Source organism: Didymella exigua, assembly GCF_010094145.1.
Source record: "Didymella exigua CBS 183.55 unplaced genomic scaffold M421scaffold_13, whole genome shotgun sequence".
Classification (NCBI taxonomy): domain Eukaryota; kingdom Fungi; phylum Ascomycota; class Dothideomycetes; order Pleosporales; family Didymellaceae; genus Didymella; species Didymella exigua.
In genome coordinates this window covers 123626-137075 of record NW_022984787.1, presented here as the reverse complement: position 1 = coordinate 137075, position 13450 = coordinate 123626, and the positions used below count along the sequence as shown (strand labels likewise).

Here is a 13450-nt window from a genome sequence, read left to right as displayed (position 1 = left end):
TTATAGGACCATTGTGTGTATAGACAGTCGACTCCCCGAGTACATCCTGAGGCGGAGAACACCACTCTCCAAATCGGCTCGTCGAACACGGAGCTTACCTACGTCGATTGTCCTTCTTCGGCTCGCAGTGTACAATGCAGCTTTAGCAGTGTGCGAGACCTTTATCAATCCCGCGAGGTACCCAATCGATATTTCCGCACTGATGATTGCGACCTGCAGTCTGTATTGCAGACTCTATACTTTTGCGTGACATCCTGGTTGATCATACATAGATCCCATCTGGTACTCGCAAGCAAGCACCTTGCAGTCAGTTACTTGCCGCTCCTACCTATAACTGCACAGCCGGAAGCCATCCAATTTCAGAGACGACGCACATGATTGCAGTCAAACACATCCTAGCAGGCTTTTCAGGGGTACTGTTACCTTTTTACGCTCTTTACGCTCACTTTAATGTGTGTTGCGACTGTCCTTTTGATTTCCATGTAATTAGTGTGTGATGCATAGAGGGAGATGCGTACCCAGATGATCTCTCGCCACACCTTCCCTCCATGAAATGTCTACATTTTAAGCTCAGAGACCAAGACGCATTACGGTCAGTGCATCAATGAGGCTCTGCGGGAAGCTGGGGCCTTGGGACAAATTGCAAGCATCCAGCCTTCGCACAGCTGATCACGTGTAGCATTACGTCAAGTGGAAAGCAGACTTCATCAAAAGATATGTGCTAGGAGGCGACTGACGACGCCAGGTATCTCGATCGTGACTTGCCCGTTCCGTGTCTCATGAACCGTCCGACAACACAAACGACCCGCCCTATGGTATGAAAGACATTACTCGACCGTGATCAGTTCTCTATTTCTCGCGCGCGGATGTTTCCAGCTTCTTCTTCTCGCCGGCCGTGTCCTTGTCGTCGGACTTTTCGGTCGCGACGGACGAGGGCGACTCAGTGACTTCGGTGGCGCCAGGCCCGGGGGTGCCCTCGCGGTTGGTGTCGGTTTTGCTGGACTTGCTGACCTGGGAGTCGAGGTCTTTCTCCTCGTCGTCGTTGTCGAACATTTCGTTGTCTGCGCCGCCGGTCTCAATTTCAGTGCCATCGCCTAAGAGAATGATGCGGCCACCCGTACCGGAAGGTCTGAATTGATGGTCATCCATGTCATGCTCATCGGGGCTATCGTCAATGCGGTGGTGATTTCCCGGGCCGCGGAACTCGGCTGCATTGATATATTAGACCTGAATTATTCTGTAGCCTCAGGGGCCGACGGAGCTGGATCTTCAGACTTGCCGTACTCTGGCGGCGCACATGGGCCCTCTCCGTTTGCCACCCTCTTTGCGATGTCCTCGTACCACTGCTCCTTGGTGCGGCCCTGGAGCAGACCGATGATGGTAATGGTCATGTTATCGCAGCCCACACCCCCGGTGTCGCTGTTCGACGCCAAGCAGTTGTCCATCATGTTCTCGCAGATGGACGCAAGGTCCTGCTTTGCCACAATTCCGCGCCTGACGAACTCGATGACGGCCTGAGAGGACTGGACGTCCCAGATGCCTTGCGGGAGTTAGCAAGAATTGAGGGACTGTATGATGCATGCTTACCGTCACATGCTACAACGAGGAATTCGTCGTCCGCGTTGATCTCGTGTGTCTCGACGTCGGGGAACGCGGTGACGATCTGCTGCTCGGGGGGCAGGTCGGCGCTCTTCTTGAACTCGAAGTCGCCTATCGCGCGGGACAGGGCGAGGTTGCCGTTGACGCGCCCGAAGTCGACGAAGCCTCCTGCGGCCTGGATGCGTGCCTTCTCGGCTGGTGCGTGTCAGTGCGCTTCTTCACTACGTATTGGGAGATGCTCACCCTCGTTCTGGGGCTTGTGGTCGAAAGAGAGCGGCTTTGCGCGGCCCTTGACGCCCAAGACTGTACGGGAGTCACCGGAGTTGGCCTGGTTGTGTTAGACTGCTGCGATCCACTCGGCTGCTCCGCACTTACGACGTAGATCTTGTCCTTTGAGAGAATGCCAACGGACGCTGTGCAACCGGAGACCTCGTCCTCGTATCTGGGATCTATCGTGGGTCAGCTGCCGGTCAGCACCGGATAGAGGGAGTCGCCTACCGCTCAAGATGGCGCGGTCAGTGGCGAGAAAGCCGTCCTGGAGCGCCTTCTTCATGTCGCCCTCCTTGAACGCCTCCTGCTTTGCTACGATCTCGTGCAGGTGCTCGCCGGTGTAGATGGCGACCTTGTCGCCGCCGTGACCATCGTATACGCCGAAGAAGGCCAGTCGCTTGTCAGCCTCGGTGGCCTTGCCGCCACCGACGGCGGCCTGCAGGTCGAGGATGCAGGCGTGGGCATCCTCCATGCTGATGCGCCAGCCCTGCATCGAGGAGGTGCCGAAGATGAAGTGCTCGCCATCGCCGGACTCTGATTTCTGGAAGCATCGTAAGCATACTATTGGCACCAGATCGCGCGTGGTGGTGGTGTCGCGGAAGAGGGCGGCGTGTTTTCAGTGCGGGGGCGGGGATGTTGTTTTGATTACCCACCTTGTCGACGACGGGCTCGGACAGTGTCTGACCCATGGTGCCGGGTGCCTACGAGGACCGCGGGGCGAAGGGGGAGGAGATGTAGATTGGTAGCGAACGGGGCTGCGCGTTCATGCAATTGTGAGCTGTCACTGAGCCTGTGTGGGGTGGGCGGAGAGCGGGCGGGTGCAGCTGCGTGGACGGGCGGCGATGCTTCTGTGGTCAAGGAGAGATGGAGGGCGGAGAGGGGTGCAGGGGGAATTGCGTGTCTAGCTCGCTAAGAGTAAACAGGTGCTGTTGGTGGTGAGGCCGAGTGACGCTCTCAATCTCCTCGAGCCTCGACGGGCAACGCTAGGCGAGCTGGGCCTAGCTGGACAACGTCAGGGTGGATGACGAGCTGTGACATTTTTTGCGCGTGACGCCAGCAAGCTGCCTGCAGCGTGTCTACGCGCCGGCCTGTGAGCTGCGTGCCGTGCAGAATATGCACAGCAGCCTGGGCCTGGCCGCTCTTCACAGCCTCTATCGCAGCCGTATCTCGCAGCTCGCGTGCCATTGCACAGGGCTGAAAACTCAATTGAACTGCATTGCAAATCGAGACCACCTGCCACCCTGTCCGTCCGCTAGATACTGCGGCTGACAGCACCGCCGCAGGCCCGGGCAACTTCGACCATCCCGCACTCGTTCTGTAATAGCCATGCACCTATCTCTGTGTAGAGACGCTTCCTTTGAAGAGGGGCATTGCAGGTTCTGCCTCGATGTACCGCAGACAATAGTCATTGTCCTGTGTCAAGGGCAGAGCGGCCTGCTAGCCCCACATGCAGCTGTCCCACCCGTTCAGCGGCGTGTCCTGCACAAGCCGCACTCCCTGTTGGAATCTCGCAGCCAGAGCGTCTTCCCTACAGCTTTGCAGGACAGCATCCCCTCGCACAGAGTATGAGCAGGTCGAACTCGCGACTCAAAGCTCCTCAGAGCTCCTCAGAGCTCCTCACAGCTGTCTGGAGTTAGTTAGGGTCTTTAGCAATACATTGCTGCACAAACTGCAACGCTCAGAGGCAATCTAGGTGCTTACAGCACGACAGCCGGAACTCAAAAGTGAAGTGATCCGTGAAAACACGTGCGCCTGAATTTGACCCCTCCTCACGTGCTCTACGACTTGTCTAAGCGACTGACGAGCAGAACCTTTCACGAGATAAAAAAAATAACGTGCTTTATCAGATCATCTTATCAGCACACGTGAGCAGTCATTCGCTGAGTCGAGCCTCGGTAGTATCTCGTATCTCAGAGCGTCTCACTAGCCATTTTCAACGGGCGTCCGGGGTCGCGGAGAAAGCGTAGAGCACCATGTCCCTCCCGTGAGACATTGCGGAGATCGCCGATGCGCACTTACCACAAATGCGCGCGTCTCCCGAGTAGACGCGCTTTTTCGGCGCTTTTAGAGCCTCAATCCAAGAATTGCGAGCCTCGGTGTAATGACTAGCGCGTTCCAGCTTCCAGCGATCTCGGTGCCGAGGGATCTCGTCTCGTTGACGTACTTGATACAAAGATCAGCTCCCCTATCCTTTCCGCGCCCTCTGATCATCACCACACTTCTCATCAACCACCATGTCACCGACACCAGACTGGGTAAAGCAATTGAAGCCTTCGGGCGTACAGGGCCATGAGCTCCTTGCCGCAGAGCGTGCTAGCTCCAACATTCCAGTCCAGAAGCTGGAGGAGCTGCTACACACCAAGGAGGTCATCCAGAGGCGGAACAAGATCACAGAGCTGCTCAAGTCTGAGCCAATCTTTGACAAGTCGCAGAACTACTTCATGGGGAGGATCGATCGCTTCGAGAGAGCTCTTGCCAGGGAGAAGAAGCTGAGACTCCTCAAGAAGAAGCACAACTGGTCGTACGAGGAGTTCAAAGTCGCCACAGAACTCGTCGGCGAACCCGGCCCATACGGTCTCCACGACAGCATGTTCAAGGTAGGCATGACCGCACCGCATATTTCAGCATCAATCTAACTTTTCAGGTCACACTTGCTGGACAGGGTACCGAAGAGCAGCAGCAGAAGTGGCTCACCAAGGCCGAGAACTACGAAATCATCGGATGTTACGCCCAGACTGAGCTGGGTCACGGATCCAACGTCCGTGGACTTGAGACCACAGCAACATGGAACGAGGACGACAAGACCTTCACCATCCACTCCCCACATCTGACTGCCAGCAAGTGGTGGATTGGCTCCCTCGGCCGCACCGCCAACTACGCCGTCGTCATGGCTCAGCTCATCATCAAGGGAAAGTCATACGGCCCGACCCCCTTCTGTGTCCAGGTTCGTGATATGAAGACCCACGAGCCGCTCCCGAATATCCACGTTGGTGACATCGGTCCTAAGTACGGTTACAACACCATGGACAACGGTTTCCTGCTCTTCAACAACGTCAAGGTGCCTCACATCAGCATGCTTGCCAAGTTCCAGCATGTTGATACCAACACCAACAAGTTCGTCCGTCGGGGCTCCCCTGCCCTTGTCTATGGAACACTGACTTGGGTCCGCTCGAACATCGTCATGCAGGCAGGCAGCGTTCTCGCTCGCGGTGTCACGATTGCCACTCGCTACGCAGCTGTCCGCCGCCAATTTCAGGATCGAGATGCTCCTGCTGGCGAGGCGGAAACACCGGTGCTGAACTATACTATGGTCCAGATCCGTCTGCTTCCTCTGATCGCCGCTACATTTGCCCTGCACTTCACAGGAAAGTCCATGATGGAGATGTACGACGCCAATCAGGCGAAGATGAAACAGCCGAGGAATAAGGACGAGTCCAAGCGTGGTGCCGGGCCTGAGGAGCTCGAGTCGGGCAGTGACTTGATGGCCGATCTGCACGCCTCGTCATGCGCACTGAAGTCGCTCAGCAGTACCATTGCTGGTGAGGGCCTTGAGGTCTGCCGTCGTGCGTGTGGTGGTCACGGATACTCCAGCTTCAGGTACGTCTATACTGTACGGCAGATGATACAAGGCTAACGCGTTACAGCGGCATTGGCCCTTGGTATGCTGACTATCTTCCCACACTTACATGGGAGGGCGACAACTACATGCTCACCCAGCAGGTAGCCCGCTACCTTCTCAAGTCTGCCCGCTCCGTCCTCAAGGGTGAGCGCCCCACCAACGACACAACCAAGATCCTCTCAGAGTTCCAATCTCGCCGAGAGGTTGGCTGTGCCTTCGATGTCATCGGATCCGACAAGGACCTTGTCGATGCCTTCGCATGGCGCGTGTCTTTCCTCACATTCGAGGCCTCCAAGCACCGTGACACCGAGAAGAAGCCGTGGAACGACCTCCTCGTCGACTTCTACCGTCTTTCCAAGGCTCACGCCCAGTGGATGATTGTGAAGAACAACCTCGCGGCGCTGCAAGCCATCGCAAGCCGCAGCCAGGTCAACAACGACACTGTCGAAGTCCTGATGAAGCTGTTCCGTCTATTCGCGCTGCACACACTCGAGCAGGAGGGAGCCGAGTTCTATGTCAGCGGAGCGTGCAGCAAGCACCAGATCCAGCTCGCCAGGACCAATGCCGTCATGAAGTTGCTGAAGGAGATCAGACCGCACGCTGTCCGCCTCGTCGACGCATGGGGTTTCGACGACTGGGTCCTCGACAGCAGTCTAGGCCGTGCTGATGGCAAGGTGTACGAAGATATGTTCTACCGCGCCAGCGAGCTCAACCCCTTGAACAAGATCACCGTTGATCCTTACCCAGAGAGCGAAGTGCTGTTCAAGAGGATCGAGAAGTCGAAGTTGTAAATTGTAATATATGGGGAAAATTGGTCTTTTTTATAGAGCGAACACTTGGATAGAGAAATGCAATAACTTCATAACACCTGTTCTTGTGGTTCGCATGTGCGATGGCCATTTTGGCTCACTGCGGTAGGGCTGTGGTTTGGTTCAGAGTCCGTGCATCGCCGAAGCTCAACCTCACCTGGCTGCGGTACACATTACAAGTGCAACAAACAATCCCACGCGCCATGTGGTAGCCCAGCGGACCGCGTGTATCGAAGTCGCGTGAACAAACTGAAACCAGTTTTCTCTCTTTCGCAAATCTCGCCGTTCCAACTCGCCCACAATGTCTGTTATTCTCTGCACCGGTGCGCCCTCGCCCCCACATCTTTCACTCCGCAGCTAACATCCGCAGCCGGCTATGACCACACAATTCGGTGCGCCGCTTCCCTTGCCCTGCAGAGATCTGACTAACCGCGCAGCTTCTGGGAAGCTCTCTCCGGCATCTGCTCCCGTACGATCCCCCACCCCGACTCGCAAGTAAACCGCCTCTGCATCTCGCCCGACAAGCGCTACCTCGCCGCGGCCGGGCACCACACCGTCAAACTGTACGACATCAAGTCGACGAACCCCAATGCGATCCTCACCTTCGACGGACACACCAGCAACGTGACCGGCGTCGCGTTCCACTGCGAGTCGAAATGGCTCGTGACGTCGTCGGAGGACGGCACGGTCAAGATCTGGGACACTAGGAGTGGCAACGTCCAGAGGAACTACACGCATGGCGTGCCGGTCAATGATGTCGTAATTCATCCGAATCAGGGCGAGCTGATTAGCTGTGATCGCGGGGGCAATGTGCGGATTTGGGATTTGGGCGAGAACAAGTGTAGCCATCAGCTGATCCCAGAGGACGACGTGAGCGTGGCCAGTGTCACGGTGGCGAGCGATGGGAGTATGGTGTGTGCTGGGAACAACGCTGTGAGTCCTCGCCCTCCACATCTCATTTTGTCCAGTCTACGGACAAGGTGAGCCAAGCTTCGCGCTGCTGACGTACTTCGGCAGGGCAACGTCTACGTTTGGAAAATGGTCATGCGCGGCGACCTCACCTCGATAATACCCGTCTGTAAATTCCTCGCCCACCACACGTACATCACCCGCGTTCTGCTCTCCCCCGACGTGCGGCACCTCGCAACCTGCTCCGCCGATCACACAAGCCGCATCTGGTCCGTCGACCTCAGTTCGCCGCACAACGTGCAGCCCGGCGACGCCTTACCATCAGCCGCTGAGCGCGACCCCGCGGCCTTCCCGCTCGAGACGACGCTGCACGGCCATCAGCGATGGGTCTGGGACTGCGCGTTCAGCGCCGACAGCGCGTATCTGGTCACCGCATGCAGTGACCATTACGCACGGCTGTGGGAACTGGGTAGTCAGAGCATCATCAGGCAGTACAACGGGCATCATCGGGGCGCGGTGTGTGTGGCGCTGAACGACACAGCGGTGGGGAACTAGGAGGCCTTCGACGAGTTGGCGGTCGCCGCAGAGGGAGATGCAGATGCAGATGTATTCAAGGCCGTAGAAGAAGCTGTTGATGTTCAGGAGATGGCACAAGAGGGTGTGCAGGTCACGAGCTGCATGGTGGATGGCATGTGGCCGCCGGATTCCGACGACCTATCGTATCTATCGACGCCAGGTCCAGGGTTGACTTGGGGAGAAGATAAGAAGCTGCGTATCAGGATGGGCGAGTGCAGGAGTATGGGCGGAAGACCGTATCTCGGGTACAAGTACGAGACGCCCGAATACTACATACCAGGGACGAGGCTGTAAAGAGGCGGAGAGACGTTTTTGTTGCATCAGCGCGGCGTTGATTTGGACTGGGCCGGTGTGGGTTAGGGTTTGGCAGGTTGCACGGCGTATATCGGCATCTAACAATACAGAAATTAACTTTACCGCTTAACACTGGCGTACGAGGCGGCCGTTACGCGTGCTAGACGACAATCCCCACTCGAATCAGAAGAATTAACCGTTTCTACGCCTCCTGGCCGAGCTGCGCTGCAAGATGTTTACTCATGTCGCAGACTCGGTTGTCGTTGCTGGAAGGAGAGCTTCTTACAGTGGCACCGCGCTACGGTCGGTGGGTGTGCGGGCAAGTCAAAGCCGGGGTGCCGTCTCGCACTGAGTCTTCGAGAATTCTACTCATCGATTCCTGCACCCTTACCTGGGCATTTTTTGGGGGTGCTGCAGTGTCAGGTCATGATCGAGGTGACCACATACCAGACCGTCGAAATATGCATAGATATAAAATTGGGGAATTTGGGAGTAGACTATTGGATCAGCATCATTCCAACCTCCCAACCCTGTTTGCGGGGATCCGTATCGTCGTCATCTTTGGCGGTCAAAGAGAAGGGAGGGGACTGACGGCTGGAGAAAAGGAGGAGGGACGTGCTAACCTGGCCGAAGTGTTAGGAAATGCAACTTTGGAAGTTATGCTCCATTGGGACGACAGGGGCGGTCAGGACGAGTCAATGTCTCGGGGCCGGGAAGGATAATAGCGTCGTCGCAAGAGGAAAGCACAGGCGAACAGTACTGCGACCTCAATCTAACCTGTATAGCGATCTGGTTCTCAAGGTGAAGGCGGGTAGTGTGCCAAGGCACACGGCGCCCATGCTGTTCTATTATACTCATCTCACAATCGCCCCCACCTCACAACCTCCTCACCAACATGGCTTACCCGACTGCCGCGCATCATCCTACTGAGGTACCAAATCTCCTTCACGATCGCGACACAATGTGAGCCTCTTCCTTCCGAGCGCGGTCCACGCTAACGCATCCAACCCAGCACCGAAGCAAACCAGACAAATTCGCCTTTACTGCGTCTTCCTGCTGAGCTGCGCTACAAGATATACGCTCTCGCCGCAGGACAGAACGTTGAATTTGGGTACAACCATGACGACGAGGAATTCTACGTCGTCAAGACTCCAAGCCCATTTTTACTCCTATGCCGCCAGACTTACAACGAAACGCGCAACGATAAGGCACAGTTGGTTCTGCAGCCGTCAGAGTATGCCGGAGCCTTTTTAACTGGGGAATTACTTGGTCTCTTTGGTATAGATACTCATTGTGTCCACACAATCAAATTCCCTGCACATGTTACCTTGTGCATGATGGAAGACAGCACGGGAGCCGAATGGGCATTCGCCTGTTTGGAAGGGTTCACTGGGGTCGAGCGCATCGAGTTTCAAGTTCCAGAGGGCATGGGGACCAGTCTGCTGGAGGAGTCTACGCTGTGGTGGAGAACGTCCTTTGACAACGACGACATGCAAGTTGTTGTCCGTAGGCCACCGAAGTCATTGTAGCTACCACTAGCTTGCTGGTAAGAGCGAGGGCATAGACGATTCACGAGAATGCAAAGACCTAGTACCGGTGAGGATGCAAACTGCCTTTCTCCTTCCTGCCACCATCTTTCTGATCACTTGCACCATTGAAACAGATCCATCGGCAGAGTTGTCTCGCTCTTCGTGACGGCACCCGGTTCCGTTCAGACGAAGGAGGTGAATGCAAGCCTTCGCCAAGACACAAAAACCACTCGATCACCAATCCCTCTCATACGCTTCACTCTACTCACCTTCGATCCATCAGCCTGCCCTGGAGCAAGCTCTGTGCTCTCTCAAAGTGGACCCCCTCTGAATCTGATGTTATGGAGATTTGAGGGTGCTAGACATAAGAGCAGAGTTTGCGTGATTTAGGAGAAGCCCAGCATATGTAGAGTTTGCGATTGTTGATTAAGGCTTGGGTCAGGGTCTTGCACATACATATTCTTGGTTGTAGAATTCAAATCAGCGGCATCTGCTCCCCGCACCTACTTCTTCCATTTCACAGCCAGCTCACGCCTCACACACACATCTAAATTGGAGCGACAAGCGTGAGCGCTGCACCATATCCCGATACAGCGTTTCGACTGAGATGCAGCCTCTTAAGGTATCATACTCTCATGAATGCCCATGATACGTATGTACACTTGAATCGCAAATGCAACCTTGCAAATAATCGCTGACAGACCAGAACGACAAGAGACTCACTCAAACCGCCACTGCTGCAATTATCACCTGAGCTGCACAACATGTTATACTAATTTGCCGCAGGTACTGTCAGCATCTCCAGGTACATCGACCGTGAGCTCCAAATTCCTCGCGTAACGTGGACAAGCGGCCAAGTGCTCCTCGAGGTATGCAGGCAGATCACCAGCGAAGCCAAAACGCTCGTGATCTCACCGAACACTCTGGGAATCGAGCAGAACCTTCCTCTAGATACCTTGCTTACGTCTTCCACCGTCGGTCTCTATAGAACTTTACCGACCTCGAATTGTGTGTTGGCCTGGCCAGATCCATGGCCACCGACGGACTGAGGCTACGTGGGCGCGTTTAGGGTAGCAGATGGTGCGAGAAAGGTCGGCAGATGGTAGGGTATATCCTCGAGAGTCTAGCGTTTGCCATTTCTGCAAGTTGCCATCGATCGACGGGTTACATGAGTCCTCGTGGCCGAGCACACTGTGGGATGGAGGCGTTGAATGCACTGGCTGCGGTTTTTGCGTGCGAGAACCCTCAAGTGGTTTCCCTTGGATCGTAGTTACACCTAATCTATTGGACATGAAATCCAGACGACACTGGTCTGCCAAGAACCGCATACCCTATTTCCTCGCACAACGTTCTACTCCATCGCTTTTCCCCCACAGTCCCACATTCTCAATCTTTACAATGTCTGATTCGACACACGCGAATGATCTCGATGGGTCAGCTGCCCTACTGAGCGATCGCGAAGCCGCGTAAGTGCGACTTGCTCCCGAACGCAGACGCATACTGATAATACAGGACTGCGAGCAACACCTGACAGTCGCCGCTACTGCGTCTGCCCGCAGAGCTCTGTAACAAGATCTACAAATACGTCTTCGATACCGTTATTTACGGCTGCGATCAGATAGACCTGCTTGGACACGTCCACTCCAGGTTTTGGCTGTTCAGGAGCGGTGAGTCTCTGCTCGCGATATGCCGACAGATCTACAGTGAGGCCAAGATCTGGATTGAGTCTCCACAATTCATCAGCGTCCCGAGACTCTCTCGGGGTAAGCTTCGATTACAGTACAAAAGCTTGAGCTTGTGTATCCATTTTTGGAAACTTGTTCCATCACGTTTTCAAATTATGGTGTCGGCGATCCTCCCAAGGTCCCTCGCCTGTTACCAGGGCTTAAGAGCATCACCGTATTGCCAGAACACCTGTCTGCTGAGCAGAATGTGTCTGCTGAAAGATGGCTGGAGTTTATTAAGCTCATACGTTCTATGTCTGGGCATCCCGCTCTTGAGGTGGAGTTCCTCTGACTCGGCGAACCTTCGAGCTTTGGACAAAGTAACCAAAGGAACGGTGTTGGCACAGCAGGGGATGAAATCATTCATGAGTCATCATGAGGAGATTCAACTCAATTGAATACGAAGCACATTTCACTCGACTAGCACAACATCGTGATTGCACCCACCAGAATATTTGTTATGTACTCGACTCGCGAGTTCATAACTAATGGTACCTTCGCAAACACATATCCTCAGGTTCGCTATATCGTACTTCTGCAGTGCTCGCAGTACGACCGAGGCGCTTACTGAGAAATATGTTTGAAGGAGTGGAGCTCGAGATGGTTTTTGATGAGGCCCTACACGTAGATAACAACGCTCGATTGAGTCTCATGAGCCTGAATGCACCAGTTCCAGCTTCAAATTTTTTGTAATATCTACAAGTGACATAATTGAATCTTAAGGGCCATTGTGGGCGTCATAGTAGAAGAAAAGGAGCCGTCGCCACGCTCTGTGGCCTTCAAGACCATAGCAGCCACAGAGTCTGTACGCTCTTAACTGGTGAGCCTGCTAGTTAATTTCTAGCCTCGAGTTGGATTCTTCCGTCTTTCTCCTTCCACATTTGACGCACTCTCACAGTTCACCATGGCCAGGATAAATCCGCACCGCGACACCACTGTGGAGGAAGTTGACAAGTACGTACGCACCCCTTCTCAATACTGCCCTTAGTCTTCTAATAACGATAGCGCTCCATTCAATCTACTTCAATCCCCACTTTTACGTCTCCCAGGTGAGCTGCGCAACCGGATCTTCGCCCTCGCTTTCGATACCGCAGACCTGCAACAGCTCTGGTACGAAAATACCCCTCCCCGTAGAGTCGCTAATACGGGACGTCCTTTGAGTCAGACTTGCACCAAAGTGCGCAAGGAGATCGAACACCTGCACGACTCCTACACCAAGTTGCGCATCCTCGAGGGTTACGCCAGTGTGCACCAAATTTTCCACCCCATCGGAGAGTAACAATGCTTGAAAGTGCTCTCCTTGGAGCTTCGTTGTGATCAGTGCGAGGGATTCAACGCGGACTGGGTATTTGCAGACACGTTGATATCTACCACATTCTTTCTGAATGTTAAACTTGTATGTTGCGGTGCAATTCGGTCCTATAGGCCTTGATCGTCACCTCTGTTGACTACCTTGGAATAGCACGTCTCAGGGCATGTATATATGGTCGCCTCCTAACTAGCAAGCAACTCAACGCAGTTTCTATCGACTATACAGCGGCTACGTCTGCCGCAACATTGTAGAAATGGAACATGCTTCTTACACCAGAGGAACACAGGAGCGGATCGACACCCTAAAAGGCTTGTTTCCCAACGCAACTGTGGAATGATTTGCCCCGAGAAGCAGGTTCGGCTGATCAGTGTGGAGTTTCGAAACAAGAGATGCTAAAAGCTTCTGGGGCCGGAACGTTGGAATTCATGTATTTTCTGATTAGCAGATCTTCTGATTTGAGTCTCGTAAAGCAATCCTAAAGTGAAATGAAGGTGAACAAATAACACGTGCCCCATCGTGCTTCTCTCAATCCCCAACACCCTCGTTATTCTTCCCTCAATCTTTGATACAGTCGGCACCACTGTCTTACACACCTGCCGCACTCCCCATGGCCGACATGACCTTCCAGCGCCGTACCAACGGAGCGAAAGCAGAAATGCAAGTAATATGCCGCACTTCCGCGAGACGTTCACCAACTTCTCCAGCACAATGCGCAACCAGATCCAATGACCTCTGTTGCGCCTCCCAGCCGAGCTACGCAACTGCATCTACACATTCACCGTCGACACTGCGCTCCTGAAACAATCCAA

At 54.4% G+C, this 13450-nt stretch overlaps 6 protein-coding genes across 6 annotated transcripts; 5 read left to right on the top strand and 1 right to left on the bottom strand.

Moving 5' to 3' along the window:
• Positions 1–849: 849 nt before the first annotated feature.
• Positions 850–2558, bottom strand: M421DRAFT_100856 (PP2C-domain-containing protein; the record flags this gene model as incomplete). The annotated part of the gene is made up of 7 exons (XM_033586573.1): positions 850–1208; positions 1280–1540; positions 1588–1794; positions 1843–1927; positions 1975–2048; positions 2098–2410; positions 2523–2558. 7 exons carry the CDS (start codon positions 2556–2558, stop codon positions 850–852), a joined length of 1335 nt encoding a protein of 444 aa, XP_033448768.1.
• A 1313-nt stretch (positions 2559–3871) lies between these two features.
• On the top strand, positions 3872–6359 carry M421DRAFT_420402 (acyl-coenzyme A oxidase 1). The gene is made up of 3 exons (XM_033592469.1): positions 3872–4466; positions 4514–5466; positions 5514–6359. The coding sequence occupies exons 1-3, from the start codon at positions 4104–4106 to the stop codon at positions 6277–6279; spliced, it is 2082 nt and encodes a 693-aa protein (XP_033448767.1). The 5' UTR covers positions 3872–4103; the 3' UTR covers positions 6280–6359.
• Positions 6360–6598: 239 nt separating this feature from the next.
• On the top strand, positions 6599–7761 carry M421DRAFT_62663 (WD repeat-containing protein pop3; the record flags this gene model as incomplete). Its single annotated transcript, XM_033595989.1, has 4 exons — positions 6599–6620; positions 6668–6689; positions 6735–7230; positions 7315–7761. The coding sequence occupies 4 exons, from the start codon at positions 6599–6601 to the stop codon at positions 7759–7761; spliced, it is 987 nt and encodes a 328-aa protein (XP_033448766.1).
• Positions 7762–8271: 510 nt separating this feature from the next.
• Positions 8272–8901, top strand: M421DRAFT_148125 (uncharacterized protein). The gene has a single exon (XM_033587554.1). The coding sequence runs from the start codon at positions 8319–8321 to the stop codon at positions 8796–8798; it is 480 nt and encodes a 159-aa protein (XP_033448765.1). The 5' UTR covers positions 8272–8318; the 3' UTR covers positions 8799–8901.
• A 70-nt stretch (positions 8902–8971) lies between these two features.
• On the top strand, positions 8972–9605 carry M421DRAFT_4988 (uncharacterized protein; the record flags this gene model as incomplete). The annotated part of the gene is made up of 2 exons (XM_033594789.1): positions 8972–9039; positions 9089–9605. 2 exons carry the CDS (start codon positions 8972–8974, stop codon positions 9603–9605), a joined length of 585 nt encoding a protein of 194 aa, XP_033448764.1.
• Positions 9606–12233: 2628 nt separating this feature from the next.
• On the top strand, positions 12234–12608 carry M421DRAFT_4987 (uncharacterized protein; the record flags this gene model as incomplete). The annotated part of the gene is made up of 2 exons (XM_033594788.1): positions 12234–12283; positions 12335–12608. The coding sequence occupies 2 exons, from the start codon at positions 12234–12236 to the stop codon at positions 12606–12608; spliced, it is 324 nt and encodes a 107-aa protein (XP_033448763.1).
• Positions 12609–13450: the final 842 nt, after the last annotated feature.